The sequence below is a fragment of the Leptopilina boulardi genome, unplaced genomic scaffold (genome assembly GCF_019393585.1).
Source record: "Leptopilina boulardi isolate dan_hultmark-lab unplaced genomic scaffold, ZJU_Lbou_2.1 LbouV2_347, whole genome shotgun sequence".
Taxonomy (NCBI): Eukaryota; Metazoa; Arthropoda; class Insecta; order Hymenoptera; family Figitidae; genus Leptopilina; species Leptopilina boulardi.
In genome coordinates, this window is record NW_026137915.1 from 610,957 (window position 1) to 638,262 (window position 27,306).

The window sequence follows — 27,306 nt, forward strand, 5'->3', positions numbered from 1 at the left end:
CCGGAGTCGGGAAAATGGGCTGATTAAAAAAAAGGCACACTTTTCCTTTTCTTTATTTCAAATGAGTCGAACTCTGTTCGACTCCTTCTCTACACACGCTACTCTCTACACACTGTGTCCCACGACACTTTTCTTAAACAAAAACAAAACTACTAAATCTCTCGACACACGCTCTAAGACTCTACACGCTCTCTCTGTATTCTCGCATTGATTTTTTACTTCGATCGCCTTCGTCTCTGTCTCGTTCCATAAGTGGCCGCCGCGATGGCGCCACCTCCTGGACACCTGCGTTTTCTCTGCTCCAAATTCCAAACGCGCGAAACTCAACCCGAGTCGAAAATTGCCTAGTGACGAATTACTTCGTCACAGTATAAATAAATTTTAAGTTATGTACACATTTGTAAAAATTAAAAACTTAAATAGAAATTTGTAAAAATTAAAAAATTAAATAGAAATTTAACAAAAAAAGATGTAAAAATTTATTTTTCTTTTATTAATAAATGCTATAACAAAGCTGAGCTGAGCCTGAAACTCAACAGAGGCGATTTCTCACGCACAGCGGCCTTTTTGTTTACACTGATATTTAAAAAAAAAAAACTAATTGAGAAATCGCTCTCCAATGTTGCATTAAACAACAACAATTTGTATATAAGTAAACAAACGTCTCAATGGAAGTTCATTTAATTATAAACTTCCGCGCAGACTTTTTATCGGTAAAGACAAGAAAACGTGGTAATGGACATGTTTCTATTTATATTTAAAAATTATTGAAGAATAAATTATTTAAAAAATTTTCATTATATTATCGCCTTCTATGGACCTAAATGCATGTATATACAAAATTCCAAAACAATTCCTTCATTATTGTCGAAGATACGACAATTGAGCACCTGGAAATAAGAACTCGTCAAGCGCTGGGCTGCACGTTACATAGCTACAAAGCAAGCTACAAACTATGAATCAAATCAACTATGATTCTATTCACTTGCCTACTCGTTGGCGCGCCACACGCGCAATCTTAAAAATTCAATATTTTTTAAACTATTGAATTAATCTACTTGAAACTTTACAGAAAACTTCATTATATCCTAATACACAAATGTCTCACTGGAAGTTCTTTCAACTATGAAATTCCCCGCAGAATTTTTGTCGGCGAAGATAACTGAGTATGATTACCGACAGGTATTTGTTTATAATTAAAAATTGGTCAACAATTGAAAAAATTTCAACATTTTTTTAGACTGTCGTCATCTATGGACCCAAACGCGGAATTATGCGAAATCTCATTGGAATTGATTAATATTTGTCGAAGATACGATGATTTATGTTTAAAAATTGAATGAAATTTGGAAATAAAAATTTATTAGTTTTTTACATTTATTAATTAAACTATTCATTTGACGAGAAAAATCCAGAGGAAAAAAAGATGCGCCTTTTCATTTCCTACAAGATAGCATTTTTCAAAAATCAAAAATTTCGAATTTTATTTTTCATCATTTTTGTATGTTTGACTGGCTTTGTAGCGTGCAGCCGAGCGCTTGGCGAGTTCTAATTTCCAGGTGCTCACTTTATGTTTTAAAATTCAATGAAATTGGAAAATATAAATTTGGCATTATTTGCTTTCATTACTTAAAGTATTAGTTTTATAAAAACATTGTAATAGGAAAAAATGCGCCTTTTTATTTCTTATCGAGTATTAAAAAATATAAAATATAATACATTATATAATTATAAAACTTAAATAAATAAAAAACTAATTTTATGAATGAATTTAAAATTAATAAATATTAAATACATTTTTAATACAGTTTTTAATATTAGATATTAACTTTTGCCAAAAACTATAAATATTATGATTTTGCAATAAAAAATGATTAAATTGTTGCAAAAATATCCATTTTTTAAAGAATAGTTATATTTTTCCCTGTTACCGTCACATATACAAACTTTTAAATACATTAATAAATTTTTCATCAAAATAAAAGTCCACTGTCTCAACTATTATCAAGAAATATTTATATAATGAAGTTGTTCGTCATTAATTCTTAATTAAAATTTTCACACTGTCAGTTATATAAAAGATTTGGAAGAGAAAGCAGCAATTAAAATGAGTGAAAAAAGAAAAATCGAAATTAGTTTCACTGAAAGTGAACAAAAAAAATTTTAAAAAAACGAAACTGCATTAAATGAAAATAAAATAAATAATGACGAATTAAAAATTATAAGTTTTCAAGACATGGAAAATATTGTCAAAACGTATGCAATATTTTCAATTTTTCATTTACTATCACGAATATCACATTATTCTTTATATTTATTTTTTTTAAACATTATATTATGAAATATTAAATTAACTCGTAAGAAATAAATATCTAATATTTATTAGATTTATTTTACTATTTGCTTTAAACAAATACTTCAATTAAGTTATTAATTATAATTATAAGTAATTATATTTATTACTACCATAAATTACTATTAATTTTAATTTTATTTCATGTTTCATAAGATTATATTTTTTAGAGTATTTATTTCATCAATGAATTAATTTTGGATATATTTTAATTTTATAAGTTGATTTACTATATATTTATTTTGTTTTTGTATCGCATTGAAAAATAAATTATTCATATTAATACATTCAGTTTATTCATAATGAAGCGATTCACTTCATATTGTTACTGGATATTTACTTTTCTTACTGGAAAATTTAATAATAAAAAATAGGAGATTCACGACTTTGTTTTATAAACTTAATTTTCTTACTTTTAAAAGGCATTATTATTTTAAAAGAGTTTTTAATATTAGATATTAACTTTTGCCAAAAACTATAAATATTATGATTTTGCAATAAAAAATGATTAAATTGTTGCAAAAATATCCATTTTTTAAAGAATAGTTATATTTGACATTTTTTAAACAAATTTTCTAATTCTTAGAAAATAAATTTATTTTCGGTGCTCCAAAAAATTTAAGTTTATAAAGATATTTAAATAGTAATATGAATTAATATTATTAAACATTTAAGAAGGTATTTTGCTCATTTTCAAAAAATAAGTTTTTTAAAATAACTACTTCAAAGGTTAAAGCACTGACCCTTATTTATTAATTTGTTTTTATATACACTTAGAAGCAAACTCCTTTATATAAAAAGATTGAAGCTCGATTGAATTACAATTCATGAGTATTTAATCAGTTCTTAACTAAAATTAAGTAAAATTAGTTCTTAACTTAATTAAAATTATTGATATTTCATTAAATAAGAAATAATCAACTTTAATAATATTACAAAAACTTAATCTTATTAATGAACGTAAGAAATAATAATTTTTTTATTTCATAAGATATTTAAAATAATATTTTTGAAAATTATTATTTTTGAATCATAATTATCTATAAATTTAGATTAGGTTATAATTTTATATTACCTGAGAAATCTTGAAGATATCAAAACTTATGAAGTACAAAAAAAATTTTTTAATTTATTTAAATAATTTATTTTAAAAATAATTAATTATTATTTTATTTTATTTTGGAAAAAAAACTTTATTTGCTATATAAATGAAAAAAAATTTAAAAAGAGATTGTTTTAAATTAAAATCACTGGATATCCCTAGATATTGAAAAAACATCACGTGAATATGCAAGAGATGTCCAACAGATATTCAACGGATAATATTTGGATAACCTATAGACAGGCGTTTTGGATATCTTGGTGACATCTTAAGGATATATAAGGATATCCATAAGGTATCCTCTGGAGATTCAAAAAATATTCTAGGTATATTTCTAGAATATCTTAGAGATATCTCCAGAATATCGTTGCATTCATTTTCAAATATTCTTAGGATATGATCATAATATACATAAACTGACTGTAAAAATTAAAATGCTATTATAAATTGAATAAGTTAATAAAACATCTCTAGATAATTTATAATATGATTAAAATATAAATAAAAAAATATTATTATGTTTGAGTCAGATTTTCTTTGAAATGTCTCTATTACTTTAGGATGTCATTTTTTTGACTTTATACGTATATTCTCAGGACATTTTAGAGTCCTCTGTATATTCCGAGGAAATCATAGAGATATCGTCAAGATATCCCAGAGATAACATTAGGATAACCCAGAGTTATCCTGAGGATATTCTACGGACGTCCGACGGATATTCTAAAAATATCCTACGAAGCGGCGGTTTAGATATCCTGTGAACAACCTCTGGATATCCTAGGATAACCTGTTGACTTGTTTTGGATAACATACACCTGTTTAGTATATCTTGAGGATATCCTTTTGTTATGATAGTTAATGTTTTAAATAATATTTATTAATTGTCAATGAATAATGTGTACATTAATTTTTTTAAAATAAATATTTACTAATTAAAATTTTGAAATATTTAATTCATTTAAAAAATTTACAGTTTATTATAAACTTAAATGATAAACTATTCACATGTTGGCAATGTAATTACATAAAAATTTGAAATTGGCTTCATACTTTGATAAATTATTGTCCAATGTGAAAGTAAATAAATCTCATAATATAAAGTTAATTTTTGAAGATTATTAAAAAGGAATTTTTCAGTTCTTAACCCGACTTAACCACGTAAATAAAGTATTAGATTATTTTAATTTTTTAATTTTCTTGACATGTCGATAGTTGGAATTTTAAAGCCATGGTCACAAATAAAACTGAAATAAAACATTATGCCAATGGCAAATTATTTAGTATGGATTTACTTGGTGTTTCTGGGGAAATAAAGTGTACAGTTTTTAATAACTGTGTTGATAAATTTTTCGAAGCAGTAAAGGTATAATTTATATTTAAAAAAATATTCTTTATATTTATAAAACATTCTCTGAAAAAAGCGGTCTAATAAAAAAAATTTGAAATTGGCTTCATACTTTGATAAATTATTGTCCTATGTGAAAGTAACTAAATCTCATAATATAAAGTTAATTTTTAAAGATTATTAAAAAGGAATTTTTCAGTTCTTAGATAACACTATTATATTCAAATCCATATAACTACTACAAAAAATTATTATTTTTAATTTGTGAATAGGTTTTTATTAAATTATACGTGTTTTTTTTAATGTAACTGTTGTGTACGGAAGTTCAATTTTTAATGAGATATAATCTTTGATACACGACGAGACATTTGTCGTATCCCTGCATAAAGTATCCGTAAAATTTGCAATTTTATACGGTGACAAAATTAACCTATATTAATTTATCGATATTTTTATGACGAAAAGAAAGCTAAATGATTACGAAATAAACAACTTGTTTATACTTATATATGTGACCGGGTCTGAGAAAACGGTGTTATCAACCAAAAAATCATTATTTTATGATGGTTTTTAATAGTTTAAGGTCCTAAAAATACAATGCAACTAGTCTCGAAGGTTAAAAAATTTATTTAATTAAAATTAGTAAGTCAAATAAGTAATTATAAGATAAAAATCACTATTAATATTTTTGTTTAAAATGAAAAACAAAAATATATAAATTTTTCAAAATTAACAAAAAATTCGAGCTAAATCCCCGAAGATGATATTCAGGTATACCTGTTATCGCCGACCTGGTTGTCTAAGTGTTAAGGATATTTTGTCAAACCTCAAATATGAATGCCAAAACCATTAAAAAAATTGAGCTAAATTCTCGGCGATAATCCTAAAGTATACCCATCATCGTCAGCCTGGTTCTGTAGGTAAAAAATAACCATAGATTATTGTGCGGTTGTCAGTTCTGAATGTGCATTAAAAATGTCAGTTTAAATTAAAATTTAAAATTTCATATTTTGACTTTTGCCAAACAAATTGTTAATAACAATAACACTGATGTTCAAAAAATTATTTAACCATAAAAATCATGTTCAGCATAAAAAATGAACACTTATCTAGTCCTTTGAAATATAAAATGTTTCAAGAAATCTATTTTAATTAGTAGCAAAACTTTAAACGCGTTATTCTCGAAAAGTTGATTTTGGTCGATAGGACCGTTTTCTCAGACACGGTCACATATAGTTTTTCTTTAAAAAATCTCAACATTTAAAAAAAAGAAAGTAAAAAACCATTAACTTATGATATAAAATTAAAAATAAAAATAAATGTTAATTTTGATTCAAATAAAGTTACAATTAAAAAATTAATTTTTTCATTAATAAAAAGTATGCGAAAAGCAAACTTAAAAACCTTTTTCACAAAGTTTAAATAAAATCTTTGAATTTATTTTAGGATTGACTTATTTTCAGTGAATGACATTTTTATGACACTTAAATAATTTTTTTTTATTCTTATTATAAAGATAGGAAAGCAATATATATTTTCGAATGTTTCGTTTGCCACATCAAATAAAAAATATTCAAATTTTTCGAATAATTTCGAAATTCAGTTAAATGAAAATTCAACAATTAAAGAAGACAAAATAACGCTACCATTTAATAAATTCAATTTTGTGGGAATTAAAAACATTGATTTATGCGCTCCTAATAATATAATAGGTAAAATTAAAATTTAAAAATTACCCTTATTAAGTATTATTAAAATCAATAATTTCAAATATGATTAAAATATTCAATATTCAATAAATTTTTCTAGATACATTTGGATTAATTAAAAGAATTGCAGAAATTGAAACAATAAACACAAAATATGATAAAGAATTAAAAAAAAAGAAATGTCACAATATGTGACGCAGAAGAAAATAGTGTAAGTTAATGTAAAATATAAATTTCCTTACAAATGGGTGATCACCCATATACATCCTTATTCTTCACCTTTCAATATATTATTGATGTTGACAATTTTGATTTGTTAATTTTCATCTTGCAATAATCTTCAAAAATAGTTTTAAGATTTTTAATAATTTTTATAGCTGTTTATTGTTTACATTATTAAAAACGAACTTCTACTTAAAATATCAATTCAATATTATTAATTATTTTTTAAATTATCAGATTGATTTAGTATTATGGGGAAATAATGCTGAATCTTTCAAAGAAGAAATAAATTTAATAATAATTATAAAAGGAGGAAAAATAAATGAATATAATAAAATTATATCTGTATCTATAATTCAAAATTCAACGATAATAATTAATAATTTCGAAATAGAAGAAATAAAAAAGTAAGTTAACATTGTTAACCCTTTAAGAACGAGATGTACAAATTTTTGTATATTTTACCTATAAAACCCCCGAGTAACAATTTTCAAGCGAATCCAGTCTTTCTTCAATTTTCATGTTTGCCATATAAAATCCGACATTTAGAATTTGTGTAACTTAAGGCGTTTTAAAATCTAATTTTGTTAATAGACCTATCTTACAGCCTAAACATATTTAACGTGTTATATATAACATTTATAAGTATTATGAAGCATTTAGTTATGAAAAATTTTTTAAAAATGAAAAAAAATTTCAAAAAACATTATTTTTAAGAAGAAAAAGAAAAAGAAAGCCACTTGCTGAGGAACTTAACTTTCAAAACCAATTTGAATTTCGAAAAAAAATTTTACTACCGAATTTACATATTAAAAAGTAAAAAAGGGTCTTTTTTACCTCACTCTACCCTATAAATTAATTTTTTAGAACACGCCATTTGATAAAGCAATTTTTCATACATAAGTGATTTGTAATGACGAATTTTTTACATGACGTTTAAATGATAATAAATGACCTTAAACTTTATGCAAAAATTTTGTACATTTCGTCCTTAAATGATTAAAACATTAGTAAATAGTAAAGTGACTATATTTTATTTTATACTTTTATTATAATTTAATATTATTTTTAAATAAACATTAATATAAATAATCATTTTTAAAAATATTTTTATGTACATAATTGTTTTTAGGTTTCAAGAAATATTAAATAAAAAAAAAGGAGAAGAAAAATAAAATAATAAAAATGGTCATCATAACCGAATTAATTATTACCTAGGATGGAAAGTCGTTTTTGTGTATGTTAGTTGTTCATAATTTATGTTATGTTAATTGTTTATAATTTAAGTTTATTGTTTGATTTATGTTATTTGTATGAATTGTGTGATTAATTTATTGTGTTTCATTTATTTATTAAAAATGTACGGACAAGTTCCATTTCTACAAAATTAGGGCAGACAATTCTGTAATAAAAGTTTTGAAGCAAATTTTTCTCGTATTTTTAATAATATACCTATAAAATTACTCTTCTTTGGAAAAGTTACTCAAAAACAATTTTTTTAAAAAATTTTTTAATATTTTTTTATCAATTTTTTAAGGATTTTTTTTTATTTCTTATTGTATTGAAAATTTTTGGTAAGAAACATATAAAATTGTATCTAATATTAAACGTTATTGAAATCAACTGTTTTTCATTTTAATATTTTATTATTTTTTAGACTTTTCATAGAATTGAAATTCTTCTCAAAACATAAATAGACACCTGCATCCTGTTTCACATAGCACAATTATCGCTTTTACATTGACTACAATCATCTGTCATATTGTAATTGTGCCAAAAAAATAAAAATCTAAAAATTCTTTTAAATATTGTTGCAAATTATGTAGAAATTTTTTTAGAAAACTGTTGGGGAGTATTTAGTTTAATTTTGTAGGTGTAGATGACGTCTTCCAAAAGGAACCTTTTTTCGTGCACTTAATTCCGAACAACTAGTAATATATGTAAAATCAAACAAGAATCTCTTTATGAAGGTTTACTATGGATAATAAAAATAAAAACCGATATTTTAAAAAGTATTTCGATTTATTACGAACATTTTTCTCAAAAATTTGCAAAATCTACATGTGTTTGTTGGACAATTTACAGCAATATAATATAATATAATATAATTTAAGATAAAAAAATATATTATAATATAATATAATTAATATTGTTGTCATAATTATAATAAAAAAAACATCTAATATTTAACAATTGTCATTTCATCTTTCAATGAAACTGATCAAAATTAAGATAAATTTTATACAATATTAATAAGATATTAATTTAAAACATAAATTATATATATGTATATAATATACATAAACTACAATAAGTAAACAACAATACGTACAATTATTATAACCGAGCGAGCGTTAGCGAGCGAGGAATACATCGCTAGTTTAAATAAAAATGAAAAATATTTGACTTTTCTGACAGAAAGAATTTATGTGACATACTTAACGATCAACTTAATCTTTACATAGTATTAGATTATTAATTATAATAAATTAGTTATTTATAAATAATATTTTGAATTAATATAATTTAAGCGTAAGGGTAGTTATGAATTATTATTATTTTATAATGTATGAAAAAAGAAACTTCACAGCAGGGTCAGAAATAACTGACATTTTTAATGGATAAACTGCAGATCAAAGTAAAATGTTTTAAAAATATAAAAGCTATGATTTATTTATTGACCATTTCGCTCTACATATAATTGTATTTTTTATAAACTTCTGGAATCACTCTTTGGTCTTAAATTAAAATGTTTTTAAAATTAAATGACAAACGTTAGTTAATAAAATTTAATAATAATTAAAACGATTTAAATTATTCTTTAATATTCCCCAGCGACGGATTTTAATTTTAATTTATGCCAATCGAAATTTTATTTAATCGAGCGCGTAACAATGCTAAATTTTCTCAGTTAAAATAAGGTTATTCAGATAAGCGATGAGGAAATAACAGCGCGACATACAATAGTTTGCAAAAACAAAAAGTAATAATTTTTGTACACAAGGTTCCTCACTCGCGTTCTATATCAAAATACAAAAACTTCGGCGATTCCTTTTTTAACAGCGCTCTAACGATAATAATACTTTTTAAAAACTTCCTTAATCACATTTTGCTATTCTTAAACTGTAGCTTGAGCGTTGGATTTTAATTTTAATTTATGCTGTAAATCGCGCAAGAATTTTGAAATTTTATTTGATTTGGCGTTCGTCAATCCTAAAATTTCGTAGTCCAAATATTGTAGGGTGTTCAGATACGCAGTGGGGAATTGGCAGTACCACACGTAATACGCCGCAAAAAGACAAAGCAATGATTTTTGCGCTTTGGGTTCCGGGATCTTTACTCGCCCATCACTACACACGACAAAAGCTTCGGCGATCCTCTTTTCTGCAGTGTAGATAACTAATCTTGGAGACGAACCGTCAGCTGTCAACAAAGCTGACGTACTTTTCCCTGCTTCTTCAACTGTGATCAACGGTTCACCGATTTTTCGAAATTTCGCCAAAGTCAAATTTTCGTGCAACATGGTCAAAATGTTCATTTTTTGTTCCTCGTCTTGGCAATCGACATCAAAGTAGGTTACACATTTTTCAATCATCTTGTCAACCAATTCGAAAAATTGCTCGACAGTTTTTTCGCGCATAATTGAAAATTCCAGGATAATCTTAACCCATTTCGTCCGAGAAGTCCGTTTTTTTTCCTCCTCATTTGCTCTCGCCATTCTCAAAATTCCTGAACTAAAAAAAATTGGCAATAGGTATTTCTTATGTATTTTTTAGTCCTCTTTCGGAATCTGCAAGAAAATTTAACTTTTGACTTAAGGATAAAAAGTTATGATTATTTAAACAAAAAAAAGACGGATTTCTTGGGTTTTTTTTCATTAAAACTATATTTTTGATTTGAAATCGCGTCAGAAAAAATTTGGAATGACAAAATATCGCGTCCAAAATGTCTGCACTTTCATTTGGTGATTATAAGAAATTTTTATTTTCTCAAAATTCAAAATGGCGCCTCCAAAATGGCCGCCAAAATGTATGAAATTAAATCTTTCAGTCCCACTATTAAAAAACTAAACAAATATCTACGAAACTTGTTACTCGGGGGTTTTCGGGGTTGCTGATACCGAATTTGAGGTCAGATTATCAAAATTCAAAATGGCGGATCCAATATGGCGGAAGACATTTTGAAAATCGAACGCAATCGGCTTGACACTTGTTACTCGGGGGTTGCTGATTCCGAATTTGAAGTCAGATTTTCAAAATTCAAAATGGCGGATCCAATATGGCGGAAGACATTTTGAAAATCGAACGCAATCGGCTTGACACTTGTTACTCGGGGGTCGCTGATTCCGAATTTGAAGTCAGATTTTCAAAATTCAAAATGGCGGATCCAATATGGCGGACGACATTTTGAAAATCGAACGCAATCGGCTTGACAGTTGTTACTCGGGGGTTTTCGGGGTCGCTGATTCCGAATTTGAAGTCAGATTTTCAAAATTCAAAATGGCGGATCCAATATGGCGGACGACATTTTGAAAATCGAACGCAATCGGCTTGACACTTGTTACTCGGGGGTTTTTGGGGTCGCTGATTCTGAATTTAAAGTCAGATTTTTCGAATCCTCAAAATTCAAAGTGGCGGATCCAATATTGCGGTCGAAAAAATAATACGGCCGTCAAAATGACTGAAATTTAAAAAAGATTTTAAAAGAAATTGTTGGCTGTCTGATAAATTTATTTTTAATGTGTTTAAAACGTTTATTAGCCGCCGAAGATGTCGCCGTTGCCCGATTCTTACCACTAGGAGGTTAACGTTTGTCAAGAATCTTATTTTTTTTAATTTTTATTTTTTTTTTTAATTTTTATATTTTTTTTGAATTTTTATATTTATTAATTTTTCTACTTTTATTAACCTTTTAGCTGCGGGAAAATTTTAGTACAAATTGACCTGTCATAAAATCCAAAATTTATACATAAATTAACTGGATATATCAGGTAGAGTCCCCGACCTGATTGCTGGTCGATATATCGACCACCCCCGCAATCAAAAAAATGTGCAATAAAAAAAACCGAATCCGGCTAAAAATTGGTACTCGGGGGTTTTCGGGGTCGCTGATTACGAATCTGATGTTAGTTTTTCAAAATTCAAAATTGAATTTTGTCTAGAAACATTAAATATGTTGTGTTTCTTGAGTGGTCGATATATCGACCAATCCCGCAGCTTAAAGGTTAAAACTAAGTGTTGAACACGAATTAAATCCTGGAAGACAGCGAATACTATTTTTTCTTTGCTGCTTATTTATGCAAGTTTAGAAAGCATTCTTTGCAGAAGTATTTTTTGCAATCATTGCAAAATTTATTTGTGCGAGTAGCACAGATTTGATTTTCACAGCTCCTTTTTAAAGCTTGGACTGACGATTTGTGGAATACTTTCGAAGTTGTTTTAATTTCTTGTAAATATACCTTGCTTACAGCTAAAGCCATGTCTTTTGCGCTTACCCTCTTTCCACTTTCTGCAAATGCAACATTCCGTAGCACAGTGGCATTTGCGAGCGATGTTTGGATAAATCGCTTAAATATTGTCCACGTCCATCTTTTTGCTTTAATAGGAGGCATCAGTTGGCTACAATAGGCATCATGTAGGTCAACTCCCCCCATGAATTTGTTATAATACAAAAAACATCGAGGAAAGTCAATTTCTGCTTTTTTCTTTCTGTTTTTAAATACCGTTCAACTTTGCCAATAGGCGTTACTCCAGACATAGTAGATAATATGGACACCGGTTTGGAATCCATAACTGTTACAAAATTTAATCCACTATTCTTGTCATGTTTGGCGACAAAAGTACCTCTTTGACTCTTATTACTGATGTCGTTTTTAGTACCAACACGATTATTTCTTACGGTACCAGTTGCTCGTAAGCCAAGGTTTTTTAAGTGTACCAACAGATCGGGACTGGTAAAATAATTATCAAAATATAAATGATATTGATTCAATTTCCTTGGTGTAGTGAACAAGAGTAATTTGTTTACTATCTGTAATACGACGCGACTTCCCAAAGCACATTTACTTATTATTGCTAAATTGCCGCAATAAATATCACAATCAAATAAAAAACCTTCTACACTACAAATACCTCACATTTTTATTCCAAAACGTACAGGCCTTCCTTTTATAAATTGCTTCAATACCGTTCTACCGAAAAACTTAACCATCATTTCGTCGACAGACAAGGCAGTTAAAAAAAATCCAAATTGTAGCAGGTTTTTTCTGAAGATTTCTAATGCAGCACGTACGCGCCAAGCTTTGTCGTGCGAATTTTTATCACAAGACTTGGACAAATTTATTTTGTTCTTTATGCTTTCAAATCTGTCACGCGTCATAGCCTTGGATATAGGTTCGCAATTAAGCATTTTATCAGTAGACCAATAATCTCTATATGCAGTCCTTTGGTTAAATATCGTCAGAATCATAATTCCTAAACATGTGTTTAATTCTTGAAGTGTCATAATCAAACCGTTTTCCTGAGCAGCTTCAATTATGAACATCTTCAACTCATGAGAAAAAAAATATTCAAATAGTTCCGTCTCGGAATTCTTACTAAATTTTTCTTTTTGACTTTCAATGAGTAAGCAATCATTTTTAGCGTCAAAATCGTATTTCCTTTCATTATTCACCAAGGTATATTTATGTTGAGACTCCAATTTTGTTTGACTTGCAACATAGCTTTTTGATACTTTAGAAAAAGATGTCGGAAAGTCACAATCATCATCGTCAGTTGATGATGATGATGATGATAATAATAATTTTCCGATAGTATCATCATCATCATCAGTAAAGCTATCTGACTCATTGGAATCAAATTTATCTAAATTAACTAAAACGTCAGCATAATTGTCACTCTGCAGAATTTCATGCTCAGAGTAGGACGATTTTTTTGATCTTTTTTTTCTCCACATCTGAAATAAGAATAAAAAATAAAAAAAAGATATACTTACTTCCAATTTAAAAATCGCTTCTAAAATAATTAATTATACAGCGTTCGAAGACTACCTATCGTAGAATTTAAATGGAAGTGGGAATAGAAATCGGCTCCCCACTACAATCCCGCGCAAGCGCGATATGATGCCCTTCCTTTCAGTCAGTTTAATGCTTTTAGATGATATTACTCATTACTCAGCATAAATTGTTATTAATTTTTAACTTGTTTATAGTATTGTTTATAATGTTGTTAAATAATATTGTTAAAGATTTTTTATCTACAAAATTCGTTGCAACTATAAAAACAAGGATAAGAAAAAAATTATTGTTTTCCAATTATGAAAGTCTTTCAAATCACTATTTGTTTATAAAATTGTTTATAAATATTGTTAAATATTATCTAGTGATAAAATTTTATTAAAAATGTTAATTTTATAATGAGTTCAGTCATTTCCAATAGAAAATGCGTTTAGTATTTATTTTATCTGTCACTTTATCAGCCGTACTATTTTTTCGTCCGCCATATTGGATCCGCCATTTTGAATTTTGAAAATCTGACTTCAAATTCGGAATCAGCGACCCCGAAAACCCCCGAGTAACAAGTGTCAAGCCGATTGCGTTCGATTTTCAAAATGTCTTCCGCCATATTGGATCCGCCATTTTGAATTTTGATAATCTGACCTCAAATTCGGTATCAGCAACCCCGAAAACCCCCGAGTAACAAGTTTCGTAGATATTTGTTTAGTTTTTTAATAGTGGGACTGAAAGATTTAATTTCATACATTTTGGCGGCCATTTTGGAGGCGCCATTTTGAATTTTGAGAAAATAAAAATTTCTTATAATCACCAAATGAAAGGGCAGACATTTTGGACGCGATATTTTGTCATTCCAAATTTTTTCTGACGCGATTTCAAATCAAAAATATAGTTTTAATGAAAAAAAACCCAAGAAATCCGTCTTTTTTTTTGTTTAAATAATCATAACTTTTTATCCTTAAGTCAAAAGTTAAATTTTCTTGCAGATTCCGAAAGAGGACTAAAAAATACATAAGAAATACCTATTGCCAATTTTTTTTAGTCCAGGAATTTTGAGAATGGCGAGAGCAAATGAGGAGGAAAAAAAACGGACTTCTCGGACGAAATGGGTTAAGATTATCCTGGAATTTTCAATTATGCGCGAAAAAACTGTCGAGCAATTTTTCGAATTGGTTGACAAGATGATTGAAAAATGTGTAACCTACTTTGATGTCGATTGCCAAGACGAGGAACAAAAAATGAACATTTTGACCATGTTGCACGAAAATTTGACTTTGGCGAAATTTCGAAAAATCGGTGAACCGTTGATCACAGTTGAAGAAGCAGGGAAAAGTACGTCAGCTTTGTTGACAGCTGACGGTTCGTCTCCAAGATTAGTTATCTACACTGCAGAAAAGAGGATCGCCGAAGCTTTTGTCGTGTGTAGTGATGGGCGAGTAAAGATCCCGGAACCCAAAGCGCAAAAATCATTGCTTTGTCTTTTTGCGGCGTATTACGTGTGGTACTGCCAATTCCCCACTGCGTATCTGAACACCCTGCAATATTTGGACTACGAAATTTTAGGATTGACGAACGCCAAATCAAATAAAATTTCAAAATTCTTGCGCGATTTACAGCATAAATTAAAATTAAAATCCAACGCTCAAGCTACAGTTTAAGAATAGCAAAATGTGATTAAGGAAGTTTTTAAAAAGTATTATTATCGTTAAAGCGCTGTTAAAAAAGGAATCGCCGAAGTTTTTGTATTTTGATATAGAACGCGAGTGAGGAACCTTGTGTACAAAAATTATTACTTTTTGTTTTTGCAAACTATTGTATGTCGCGCTGTTATTTCCTCATCGCTTATCTGAATAACCTTATTTTAACTAAGAAAATTCAGCATTGTTACGCGCTCGATTAAATAAAATTTCGATTGGCATAAATTAAAATTAAAATCCGTCGCTGGGGAATATTAAAGAATAATTTAAATCGTTTTACTTATTATTAAATTTTATTAACTAACGTTTGTTATTTAGTTTTAAAAACATTTTAATTTAAGACTAAAGAGTGATTCTAGAAGTTTATAAAAAATACAATTATATGTAGAGCGAAATGGTCAATAAATAAATAATAGCTTTTATATTATTCGAACATTTCATTTTAATCTTCAATTAGAAGAATATAAATATTCCAATTTATCGTTTATTGAATTCAGCCTCAAAATTCTGCGCTTTCGTGATCTATGAAAATTACATTTTATTTTAATCTGTAATGAGAATATTCCAATTTATCGTTTATTGAATTTAGCCGTAAAATTCTGCGCGTTCGTGATCTATTACAATTATATTTTATTTTAATCTATAATTAGAAGAATATAAATATTCCTATTAGAAGTGCGTCCTCATTACATTCTAACAGAATAATCGGCTGTGGTTTGGATTGAGTTCCGTGGGCTGTTACATGGTTACATCGAAGAAGAATTGTTGTTTCTCTTTCCTCGTTGGGAACGAAATTGAGAAATAAATTCTCGTGAGGAAAATTTCTCAACAATACTTGTTAACCAATTACAATTTCGTGACCTTGGTACAAGAATTTTTTCGATTCATTTCCCGGATAAGTAACAAATAACAAAGCAAGCCTTGCTTGATGGCGATAACATAAAGACAAACCCAAATTTTTTAAATTTTCTATGATTGCGACCAACAGTTTGAAATACCCATGCTTTCGCTCAAACCCGAAACACCACTACTGACGAGCAGGGCCAAACATTCTTCTGTAACGAGGTATGTGAGCAATGAAATGAAATTTTGGGCCCATCTATCCAGGATACAATTCTTTCTAAGACGTATGTTTTGCCAACATAAATTTCGTATGCAAAACATACGTTTACAATTTGCAGCATACGTACATGACACAACAACGGTTGCAAAACGGTTTCCTCGTCAGTAATCCATTCGCTGATGAGAAATGGCAGAGTATGTGCGAGAGCCATCATTTGTGATGCAGTTTGTTTTAAACTGGAGTCTCTTTCTAGTTGATCACGATGAATCAATCCAGGCTTGTTGTTTTTGTAGTGACCAAAATCAAAACCCTGAATTTTCTCATTATGTTGATTAACAGAAAAAAGACCCTCATCAACAATATAATGATGGAGAAGAGCTCTCGTACAGACTTCTAATGCACCATCCGGAAATAAATGCATTCCATCTTGAGGCAGACATTTGGTGACGTCCATGATGTCTGACAAAGGAGACTCTCCATTCACTCCATACTCCCTTTTCCAAAACGTAGTCGTTGCTTTCGTCACATTTGGTTCGGCTATAACTGCCACGTGCTGCTGATGCATTTCTGCATTTCGAAAAACAAAATCACTATCTTTAAAAAACGATCTCCATTGGTCTGCTGTTATCAAACAAGTTCGGCAAAGCAGTTTTGCAGAAACGGATTCTTTAAAACACCCTAAGCCAGCACAGGCAGGAGTATCTCCAGCGCCGAAAAGAACCAAACCTTTATAGATGATTTCTCGACCATCGATTGTAATTTTTGAGTCCTCTCGTTCGAAGTATTTTTATTTCGTCAATGAATGGTTTTAAAATTTTTTTAAGACCATATTTTTTTAACAAGTTTACTTTTATAACTGCTAACAGTTGTATAGCATTTTGCGTTGAACGTAATTCAGGACGTAAATTTCCCAAAGTCCAGTAGAACATTCCAAGCTTGTGTTTCTTGGCATAGGAACCAAGGGGATTTGCAACTCCAATGTCATCATAAGAAAAAATTAAAGCGAGAGGATTTTCAAGTTGTTGAAAAACTTCATTTTCCTTGAAGTACGTTCCGTCTAAAACCGTACGAAGTACGCCATCGTTTCGGACGTTCCCTTCATTAATATTGTCGCGAATTTCTTTATTTTGTAGTAATTGTTTCAGACTTCGTAAAAATGGGACATAATGTGTAACGAAGTGTTTCGTTAGAAGCAAGAATCCCCTGAAAATTAAAACGAATTTCTGAGTCGGTGTCTAGCGAGAGATAAGGTTGTCTTTCCTTCTTTTCGTATAGGTTTGTCTCGTTTCTCCTTTTTCGTCTTTCTTTTCGTTCAACGTTCGGAAGGTGTGACTCTTGTCATGTCTTATTAGAAATGATTACGCGCATGATTAATCGACGCTTAGAGTCACGTGGTCTGCGTCCCTTCCAGTTTTCCCTTTAGGTGCCGACCGGTTGGGGGTGACGAGGATGGACGTATGCAGATTCTCGAATTACCAAGAAGGATGCACTAAATTTTAGGAAAAGCGGGCCTGTTTCTGAGAATTGGGAATTTGGAACCTAACTTGTCTGGCTAGCACCAAATCGATTAGTTATTTCGAGCGAGATATATTCTTTGAGTCGGGGTTAATTAAATTATCTAATTTAATTATAATTAATTTATTTGTTTATTTAATTCATTTAATAAAGTTGGAGTTTTTTGTATGTGGTAAAAGTGTGCGTTTTCTTTATTTGAATTGCTTATTCGTTGGAATAATTTCGTTGGTGATTCCTCCTCGTTTGCGGCATCATCGGACATCGTTGGCGCCAAGCAGTCTCGCGAAGGTTAGTTATCTCAACGGAAAAATAAGGCGTTGTTTCGAACGGGTTTCATATCGCCCTATCCTTGGCAGGATTTCCCCTTTGATTTTGGTGTATTTTAAGATTTGTGGAGAGTATTTAATTTTGGGGAAAGACGTGTGATTGTTTTCTAATTTTTTAAAAATATTATTAACGATTAATAATTCCCCATTACAAATGGGCCTCATCTTCGACTTCCATCAAATGAGGTATATCTTCATTTTTTTTACCCATTTCAAAGATGTGCCAAGTTTTAATGGCACTGCTGAAAACATCTGGAGTTTTTCAATCAAAAATCTGTCCAAGTACCACTTCGATTTAACTTCATTAAACAGTACATCGGGATCATAATTTTCTTTTGACAATCTCTCGATGTAACTGATATCGACGAAGTTTGTGTTTGATAGCCTCAGATTCCTTACTTCATTCTATAAATAAATGTAAAAAAATTAAATTTTAAATTTTTCGACTTTTTTTTAAAGAAATTTATTAAAATTTACTTTTTCTGCCATTTTAATATTATTTAAAACTAGATGAATTTCTGAGTTTAATGGTCATTATATTATCCTGTGAATTTTATTATATTAAAAATTATTATTAATTCAAAATATGAGGTTCAACTATCAAATATTACATATTATTATTTGAAGGAAACATAAATCAATTTATTTTACATCTAAAATGATAGAATTAATATATAATTATTTTATTTTAAGATATTTATTCGATTTTGAAAATTTGATGAGTAAAAAAATTTCACAATTTTTCGAAGCTTGTATTTTTTTCTGGATGCTTCAAAAAATTTTGGGTTCAGCACAATTTTTAATATTGATATAATTTACCTGCTATGAAAATTTGGTTAGGGTATATTGCTCTTTTTTAGAAATAATAAAGTTGCAAAATTTTTACTTAAACAGGTTAATTCTACGACTTCAAAGTTTTACTTCTCTTTCTATTTTCATAAAAAGAGAGAGAGGTGTGATATTTTTTGTTAACTTTAAGTCCTAGAAATAACCCTTTTAATTGACAAATTTTCAAATTTATTAATTTCTAAACGAAGCAAAATACCCTCACAAAATTTTCACAGAAGGTTAATTTTATCAAAATTAAAATATGTGCGTAACCCCAAATATTTTGAAGCATCCAGAAAAAAGTTACAAGCTTTGAAAACTTAAGAAATTTTTTTACTCAACAAATTTTCCAAATCGCATAAATATCTTAAAGTAAAATAATTACATTTTAATTCGATTATTTTTTGATGTAAAATAAATTGATTTATGTTTCCTGCAAATAATAATATGTAATTTGTTGGTTGATTTATAATATAATATTATAATATATTATATATAATATAATATATATTTTTAATATAAATTTTAATTTATTTTATTTATTTTAATTTATTTTAATATAATATATATAAATAAATAAATATATATATATATAATATAATAACATAATAAATATAATAATACATGATATATAATTACAATAATATGTAATATTTGATAGTTTTTAAATAATAACGTTTTTATAAACAATGCAACATTTATGGTTACGGCGAAATCACGTCGTGAACCTCATATTTTGAATTGATAATAATTTTTAATGAAATAAAATTCACACGATAATATTATGACCATTAAACTCAGAAATTCATCTAGTTTTACAAAATATTAAAACTAGACTTTTTTAAAATATGTCAGCAACCACTCCGATGATTTTCAGTGTTTTGACCCAATAAAAAACTTTTTTCCTGATATTTGTTTTTACGACTTTTTCCTCCTTCCCAGACAGAGTATTGATTTCTATTCTAATTCTGATGACAAAATAAATAAAACTTTTATTAATTTAAATTTAGAATTTTCATAAATTAATGTTATGATTTAAAAAATGTAAAATTAATAAAAATTTAACAAAACAGGTGATGTAGGTGATAAGATTTAGAAAAAATGCGAATTTTAATAAAATGGTGATAATCTGGGATCCCTGCAATGTATTTGATTAAATTTCCTATGGCTTTTCCCATATTTCACTAACCCGCGGTAACCTTTAAACAATTTTAATATGTATTATAGTTTTTATTTATTGTTTAAATGAAATAATTTTTATAAAAAACGTTTATCTTGATCGGAGATTTAGAATATCCTAGAAATTCCTGATTAATGATTGCATTTCCAGTTATTTATTATTATTATTATTTCTTGGTTTCACGATCAAGAATGTAATTTAAATGCATTTTTCTGGAAGGGTGTCTAAATAATAAAATGTGAACTCGAAATTTAAATGAATTTGTGTAATACTCACTAAGAAGTTAGCATTGTAGAGTTTCATTAAGTCGGTTACTCTATCAACAGTCATTTCGGTTGCGACGGGAGATAATTTACAATTCTCACGTATATCAAGAATAAATTTAGCTGTATTCCAACTCATCTCCTCTATTGGTATATCAATCGGATACTCAATGTCTGTAAACAAAAGTATTAGTAAAACATTATTTAGACAGTAGCAGTTAAACCATTTCCATATTTTAATTTATTTAAACAAACAATTTGTTTTTAAGAACAAAAAAATGGTATAAATAAAAAATATTTTTTAATTTTACTTACTTTGTACCACAGGAATATTAATTTGATTATTTGGAGCAACATTGTTTTCCGGTAAGTTCTGTGTGGAGTGACACCTTCGAACATGTTGTTTATACGATTTGTATTTAACAAATGTTGCTCCACATTGGGAGTGCGTACAAGACACTTTAAACAAAGGATCACCTCGATGGAACCGACGAATGTGCTTTTCTAAGTGACTCGTTGAAACACCATTAAAATAGCACATTAAACATTTAAAACGCTCCATTTTATGTCTTGTTGTTGCAACGTTTGCACATCTGACAGTTTGCTTACCTAACCTAACCCCAACTTTTTCGTCAGAGAAAAAAACTTCAGTAGAGGGGGTAGGCTTAGGTGGGTCGCGTTTTGACTAAATTGCTGTTTTTAAAATTGGCCACTAGTAATCGTAGCGATCAATAGGTATATATTTTATGATCATGCTTTACGTATCTTGTATTTTAGTAACTTGCAGTTTATACGTATCTTAAAGTTACAAGTAACTTAACCCTCAAATATCTTAGACATTTCTAAACATCTTACAATACGATATTTTATGTGACTCAACTAAATATCTTATTTTTTGAAACAGAAAATATATCTTATTCCTATTGAAGATATAAAAAGTGTCTAGATTTTTGTAAGATATTTTGGAAAACATCTTACTTTAAGATGCAAGACAGAGTAAGATGGCATTTTTCCGACTTGTATCTTAGAATAAGATACCAAGTAAGTTACCTCTTTTTGCAGTGTAGTTTTGCTTGCTAAACAAGTAAAAAAATCAATTTTTTACGAAAGGGGAAATCATTACAGCGTTTTATTCACATAGTGCTCACAGAAGGTTAAATAATATTTGGCGGATCGATGTTTGCTCAAAAACATCCTTATAAATTGACCAAAAATTGACATAACCCACACAGCACAACATCTTGGCGTAAGTTTCCCTTGAGTTTAAACATAAGATTCGTTAACTAACAGCGTAAACTTCAAGTGAGGTTAAGGTGAGTTACCATTTTCCGCTGTACCCTAAGCTACAGTATAGCACCGAATTTTGCAAGAAGTTAACAGAAAGTTAACGACCTTAAGTTCGGAAGTTTTAAATGTTCTCAAGAGTTTAAGTTAACACAGTTCACTTGCTAGAATTTATAAAGCTAAATTTGCCGAAAGTTTTTTTTAGTAAGTTTACATAAATACAAGAAGGTTTTTCTGATAAATTCAGAATTAAAAAAATATTTTTTTTTCAAGATATATGTTTTTTAGTACATTCATAGCTTGTCTATAGGGAAATGTAATTTAAAAGTATTGCGCTGCCCTAGCTGCCATAGAAAACATCTGTGCATAAAAATAGATATTTTAGTTTACCATAAAAATTTTGGTTGTGTAAAATTACAAGGGAAAACTTTCAGCAAATTTACTTTTCTAACTATCAACAAGTTAACAGTGTTAACTTAAACTCTGAGGACATTTAAAATTTCTATCGCCGTTAACTTCATATTAACTTCCTGTAAAGTTCGGTGCTATCTGGGAAAGAAGTTTACATGAGGCTTACAGTAATTTTACATTGAACCTCACATTAAGACTACACGAAGCTTACAGTAAGTTTACGGGATGCTTATAGTAAGGTTATAGTAAGCTTAACTGTTCGCTGACTACAATCTTACACTGTAGCTTACGGTAGAGCGGACATTTGTAACTCTCCTGAAGTTTTCGCTGTAAGCTAACGAATCTTAGGCTTGAGCTCAAGGAAAGCTTACATCAAGATATTGTGCTGTGTGGGTTAATTTTATGTGGTATCAAGAAACAATGATTTTTTATTATTTTTACCATTTAATAATTTAAACCTTTTAAATTTAAAATTTAGAAATCCACTTATTTTCTAAAGTACACAGGAAAAAAAGTCTTACTCCGAGCATAGTCTAATTTTTAATTTTGATTTGAAATAGTAGTTAAAAGCAGGCAAAAGCAGCAGCAGTTAGTAGTTGATAACTACCCTGCTGGAAGTAAAGAGATAGGAATCTTATCACTTTTTATCTCCTTTTATATCTGAGATAGAAAGTGATAGAAAAATTATAAAACTTTTAATCTCCGGTTTATATACTTCTATCACTTTCTATTTCCTTTCTATTTATTGAGATTTCTTTCGCTTTTAATCACCTGTTTTAGATAACTTTTAATCTTCGTTCCATAATCTTCTATCTCTTTCTATCTCCTTTCTTATTATCCACATTTCTTTCGCTTTTAATCGACGTTTTTCTATAACTATTAATCTCCGTTCTATAACCTTCTATCTCTTTCTATCTCCTTTCTTATTATCCACATTTATTTCGCTTTTAATCGACGTTTTTCTATAACTATTAATCTCCGTTCTATAACCTTCTATCTCTTTCTATGTCCTTTCTGATTATCCACATTTCTTTCGCTTTTAATCGACGTTTTTCTATAACATTTAAAACTCCGTTCTATAACCTTTTATCTCTTTCTATCTCCTTTCTTATTATCCACATTTCTTTCGCTTTTAATCGACGTTTTTCTATAACATTTAAAACTCCGTTCTATAACCTTTTATCTCTTTCTATCTCCTTTCTTATTATCCAAATTTCTTTAGTTTTTAATCACCGTTTTTCTATAACTTTAAATCTTCGTTCTATAACCTTCTATCTTTTACTATATCATCTCTAATTATCCACATTTGTTTTGATTTTAATCGCCGTTTTTCTATACCTACACAGCACAAAATATTTCCTTAATATTTCCTGAATATTTCATTGAAAAGCTTAAAGTATTTCAATAAAAAGTTCATGAAATGTTGATGAAAACAAGAAAATGTCCGCCATTGAGTTCTATAACCTTCTTTCGCTTTCTATCTATAGCATAAAATTTTTAAAGATTGTTATAATAAAATAGAAAAAGATAAGAATTAATCTATCAAATATTTTAAATGTGTTCTTGAAATATTTTGTAATATTACTGTAATATTACCATGAGACAGACATTTTAATATTCCGTGCTACTTGGGTCTTGTTTCCCTATATTTTCAATTTCTGTTTTTTACCCTTTTCATCTCTTTATTATAATTAAAACAATGTTTTTATTTTATGATAATCTCTAGAAAATAAATGAGACGTTATTTTCAAGAATTAATATATTTAAGTACATTAAATATTTACAATTTTTAGTGTGTTTGAAATAATAGTCCAGTATAAAAGTTCTGAACATAATTAGTAATTATTAAACTAGTTACAATAATCTTATTAAACGGTATTATAATTGTACTCTCAATTAAAAGGCCGTATCGCAAAGTCATGTACATAAAATCCTTCTGTTCTGTATAAATGTATTTTACAATAATTCGGTTTCTAGCTTATTATAGTTATTACTGTATTTCTATTGTATTTGGCAATTTTGAAATATAAAAAGTATTATCCACTTTCATATACATTAATTTTTCCTGAATTAATTCTAATGGGACTTTTACGATTAATGTAGTTCGTTGAATTCTTTTTATATGAGAAACTGGTATCGCATTGTCAGAAATTTCGCTAAAAAAATTTAATAATATAAAGGTATTTCCATTTATAAGCTAAAACTCTGTAATTTCGTCAATTTCATTAGACATTAAAACGACAATTGTGTCATTTGTTTTAGTGGTTCTGTTGTACTTTGTACTATGGAACATTGTAGACTTGTATATGCAACGTTTAAACAGTTTTTCACTTTTTTCATTTTCTCCCAAAGTATCCAGAAGTACTATTTCATTACTTTGTTTGACAGCATTTTTACATTTAGAATGAGAGAAAATATTTTCACAAAAATTAAGACACTTTTCAGACGTTGCAAGTTTTTTGAGAGTATAATCAAAACTAAGTTTTGCTATCATTTTGCTATCTGATCGAAAACCCCTTTAGGTCCTGTAACTGCTTGTTTAAGGTAGAAAATTGCACCTTCGAAAGGAAAGGTTGATGTAGTCCATAAAGGTCCTGTTCTACGGATTGGGGGACACTTTTCCCAAAAACTGTTTCCCAAAAAAATTTTTTCCCAGTACTTTTATTCCCAGAAAAATTGTTTCCCAGTGCTGGTTTTCCCAAACAATAATTTTACCAAAAAATTGTCCCAAAAAAAATATTTCCCAGAGAAACGTATCCCAATGTTGTATTTTTACAAAATTTTTATTTTTTGCCAAATTATGTAAAAGTAAATAAAGAATGCTTAACAAAATTGTGTTTTAGTACTGGATCATTTCATATAATCACATTCGAACGTGATGGCCAAGTAATTTTAAATATGTAACGACATCATTGTTAGCGACGTATTCGTGATATTTCGAAACAATATTAAATAATCTTTTATCTGTTTGTATTCTCTTAGAATCTCTATTTTTTTCACTTGCTGCCCTGATTGCAATTGCCGCATCATGACCTCAGTGTCTGACTGTTCCTTTTGTAGTTCAGTTAGAAAGACGTAAAAACTAGGGTGATCTCTTCCTATAACGACCTGCAACTTGTTATGCCACCCCTCGGATATGTTATTTGTTCTTGCAGTTTGTTGAATGACTGCATCGTATTGAGTCCACAAATCCGGAACGTAACGAGGAGGTACGTGTCTACGTCGGCCTCTTGCAGGTTTTCCCCGAATATAAGTAGCGTCAAAGTACTCTGATATTTCACGCAACTCTTCTGGTAATTCATTTTGCAAGGACTCAAATTCTCGGGCAATGTTTTGAGGTGGCACGAAAGCCAGAGCACATATCATATGTGTTGCAACTTTTATAGTACGATCTTCAGGGTAACAGTACCTTCCTTGTATTGTACCTGAGTGTTTGTAGTACAAATATCCTTCGATGTGCAAGAGGAAAGATTTTTTGCTCTCAATCAATTCCGCCATTATGAGATTAACAGGTGATTTTTGTATACAAAATTTGAAAATATATATTGACCTTGACAAACTGTTAAATTTTTACGAGAAAATTGACTAATGTACGAAAATTTTGACACTTTAGATGCAGTTATGATTTGTTTGTATGAGTGAAGTTGCATACATTCAGTACCCCTCCTCTTTTATTTTTATATTTTTATTTTTCTTATTTTAAATATTATTTGGAAAAATAAATCGATTGGGAAAATTTCTTTTTGGGAATTACAATATTGGGAAAACATTTTTTTGGGAAAATTTTTTTTTGGAAAACAGTTTTTGGGAAAAGTGACCCCCCACCGTTCTACGTACAGATTTAACTAAATGTAGTAGGCTATGAATGTTGAAGGTCATAACGCTGTTGCCAAACATCTCCTGCAATTTAGCAACGAAAATGAGCAATTTTTCTTCACATATTCTTAATTCTTCTTCAGATATAGAATCCTTTAGTAGAATAAAGATACTTTCTACGAGTAACGCATAGTGATTTAAAACTTCCGCTGGAATTAGATCTTTCTAACATATACCAGAGTAAAATAACAAAAAGGATCGCCATTCCGAAGCTTTTCATTTTGCTTTCTCATTTATTGGTCTTGGTTGACGATGAATTTCTTGAGGAGGAGTCATTTGCAAAAGTTTTTCATTTCACTTCCTAAGGTTCCCTGTCGTTATAATATTTGCTTCAATCCAAATATTAAATATATATTTTATATATTTTTTTATTTATATATATATTTTAAATAGAAATAGAGAAAATTGTCCTATTACGAGAATGATGATCACTTAAGTGAGATTAGAAGATTAACAGAACAGATGTCTATATTGAAAAAAGTGGAAAAGCAGTATGAAGAAATAGAAGATTTGAAAAATACATTAAAAACAAAAGATGCAGAAATACATGATTTAAATCGCCGAAATGTTGGTCTTCAAAATAAACTACTTTGAAGATTAGATGAATTGGATAGTATGTATTTAATAGTATTTCATATTTAACAAACTTTACAAATTTTAAAATATTTAATAAAATATTATTTGAAAGTCATTATTTGTAGAATATAAAAAATATTTTGATTTCTTTTACTGAAGTTAATGCTTATTTTTATTATTTGCAGAAAATGTTGAGGATATTGAAATTGGTACTGCCGAAGCTTCTGGAAAGCGAACTTTTGAAAAAGTTGGAGCAATAAAAAAGAACAAGGTACTTAATATTTACGTCGTACTCGAAGAACTCTCTTTCACTTTATAACAAAAAATGTTTCAATTCAATAAAATTAAATTTTTTTACTTATTTTTTATTCCAGGTACATCTAGGCACCAATATTTGGATAGACCAAAGTAAATATGATGTAGTGGCACTTTCTTCAAAGTCACCAAAAATTTATATAAATAAATTAGCTGAAGCATGTTTCGGGTTCCAAACGCTTATAAACAGTAGCGTTAATGGAAAGGTGTTTAATAGAACTAGAAAAAC

The 27,306-nt window shown here is 28.6% G+C and overlaps 2 protein-coding genes across 2 annotated transcripts in view; one reads left to right on the top strand and one right to left on the bottom strand.

The window, feature by feature from the left end:
* LOC127286077 (uncharacterized) overlaps positions 1-27,037 on the top strand; it is a 78,845-nt gene extending 51,808 nt beyond the window's left edge. The window contains exon 7 of the mRNA XM_051312368.1: positions 26,948-27,037. The gene's annotated coding sequence lies outside the window, so the exon portion shown is untranslated. The remainder of the gene's footprint in view (positions 1-26,947) is intronic.
* Positions 15,918-21,203, bottom strand: LOC127286087 (uncharacterized). The gene is made up of 6 exons (XM_051312382.1): positions 20,931-21,203; positions 20,629-20,789; positions 18,631-18,749; positions 17,352-17,649; positions 16,631-17,272; positions 15,918-15,962 (listed from the first exon to the last, which is right to left on the bottom strand). The coding sequence occupies exons 1-6, from the start codon at positions 21,175-21,177 to the stop codon at positions 15,918-15,920; spliced, it is 1,512 nt and encodes a 503-aa protein (XP_051168339.1). The 5' UTR covers positions 21,178-21,203.
* Positions 27,038-27,306: the final 269 nt, after the last annotated feature.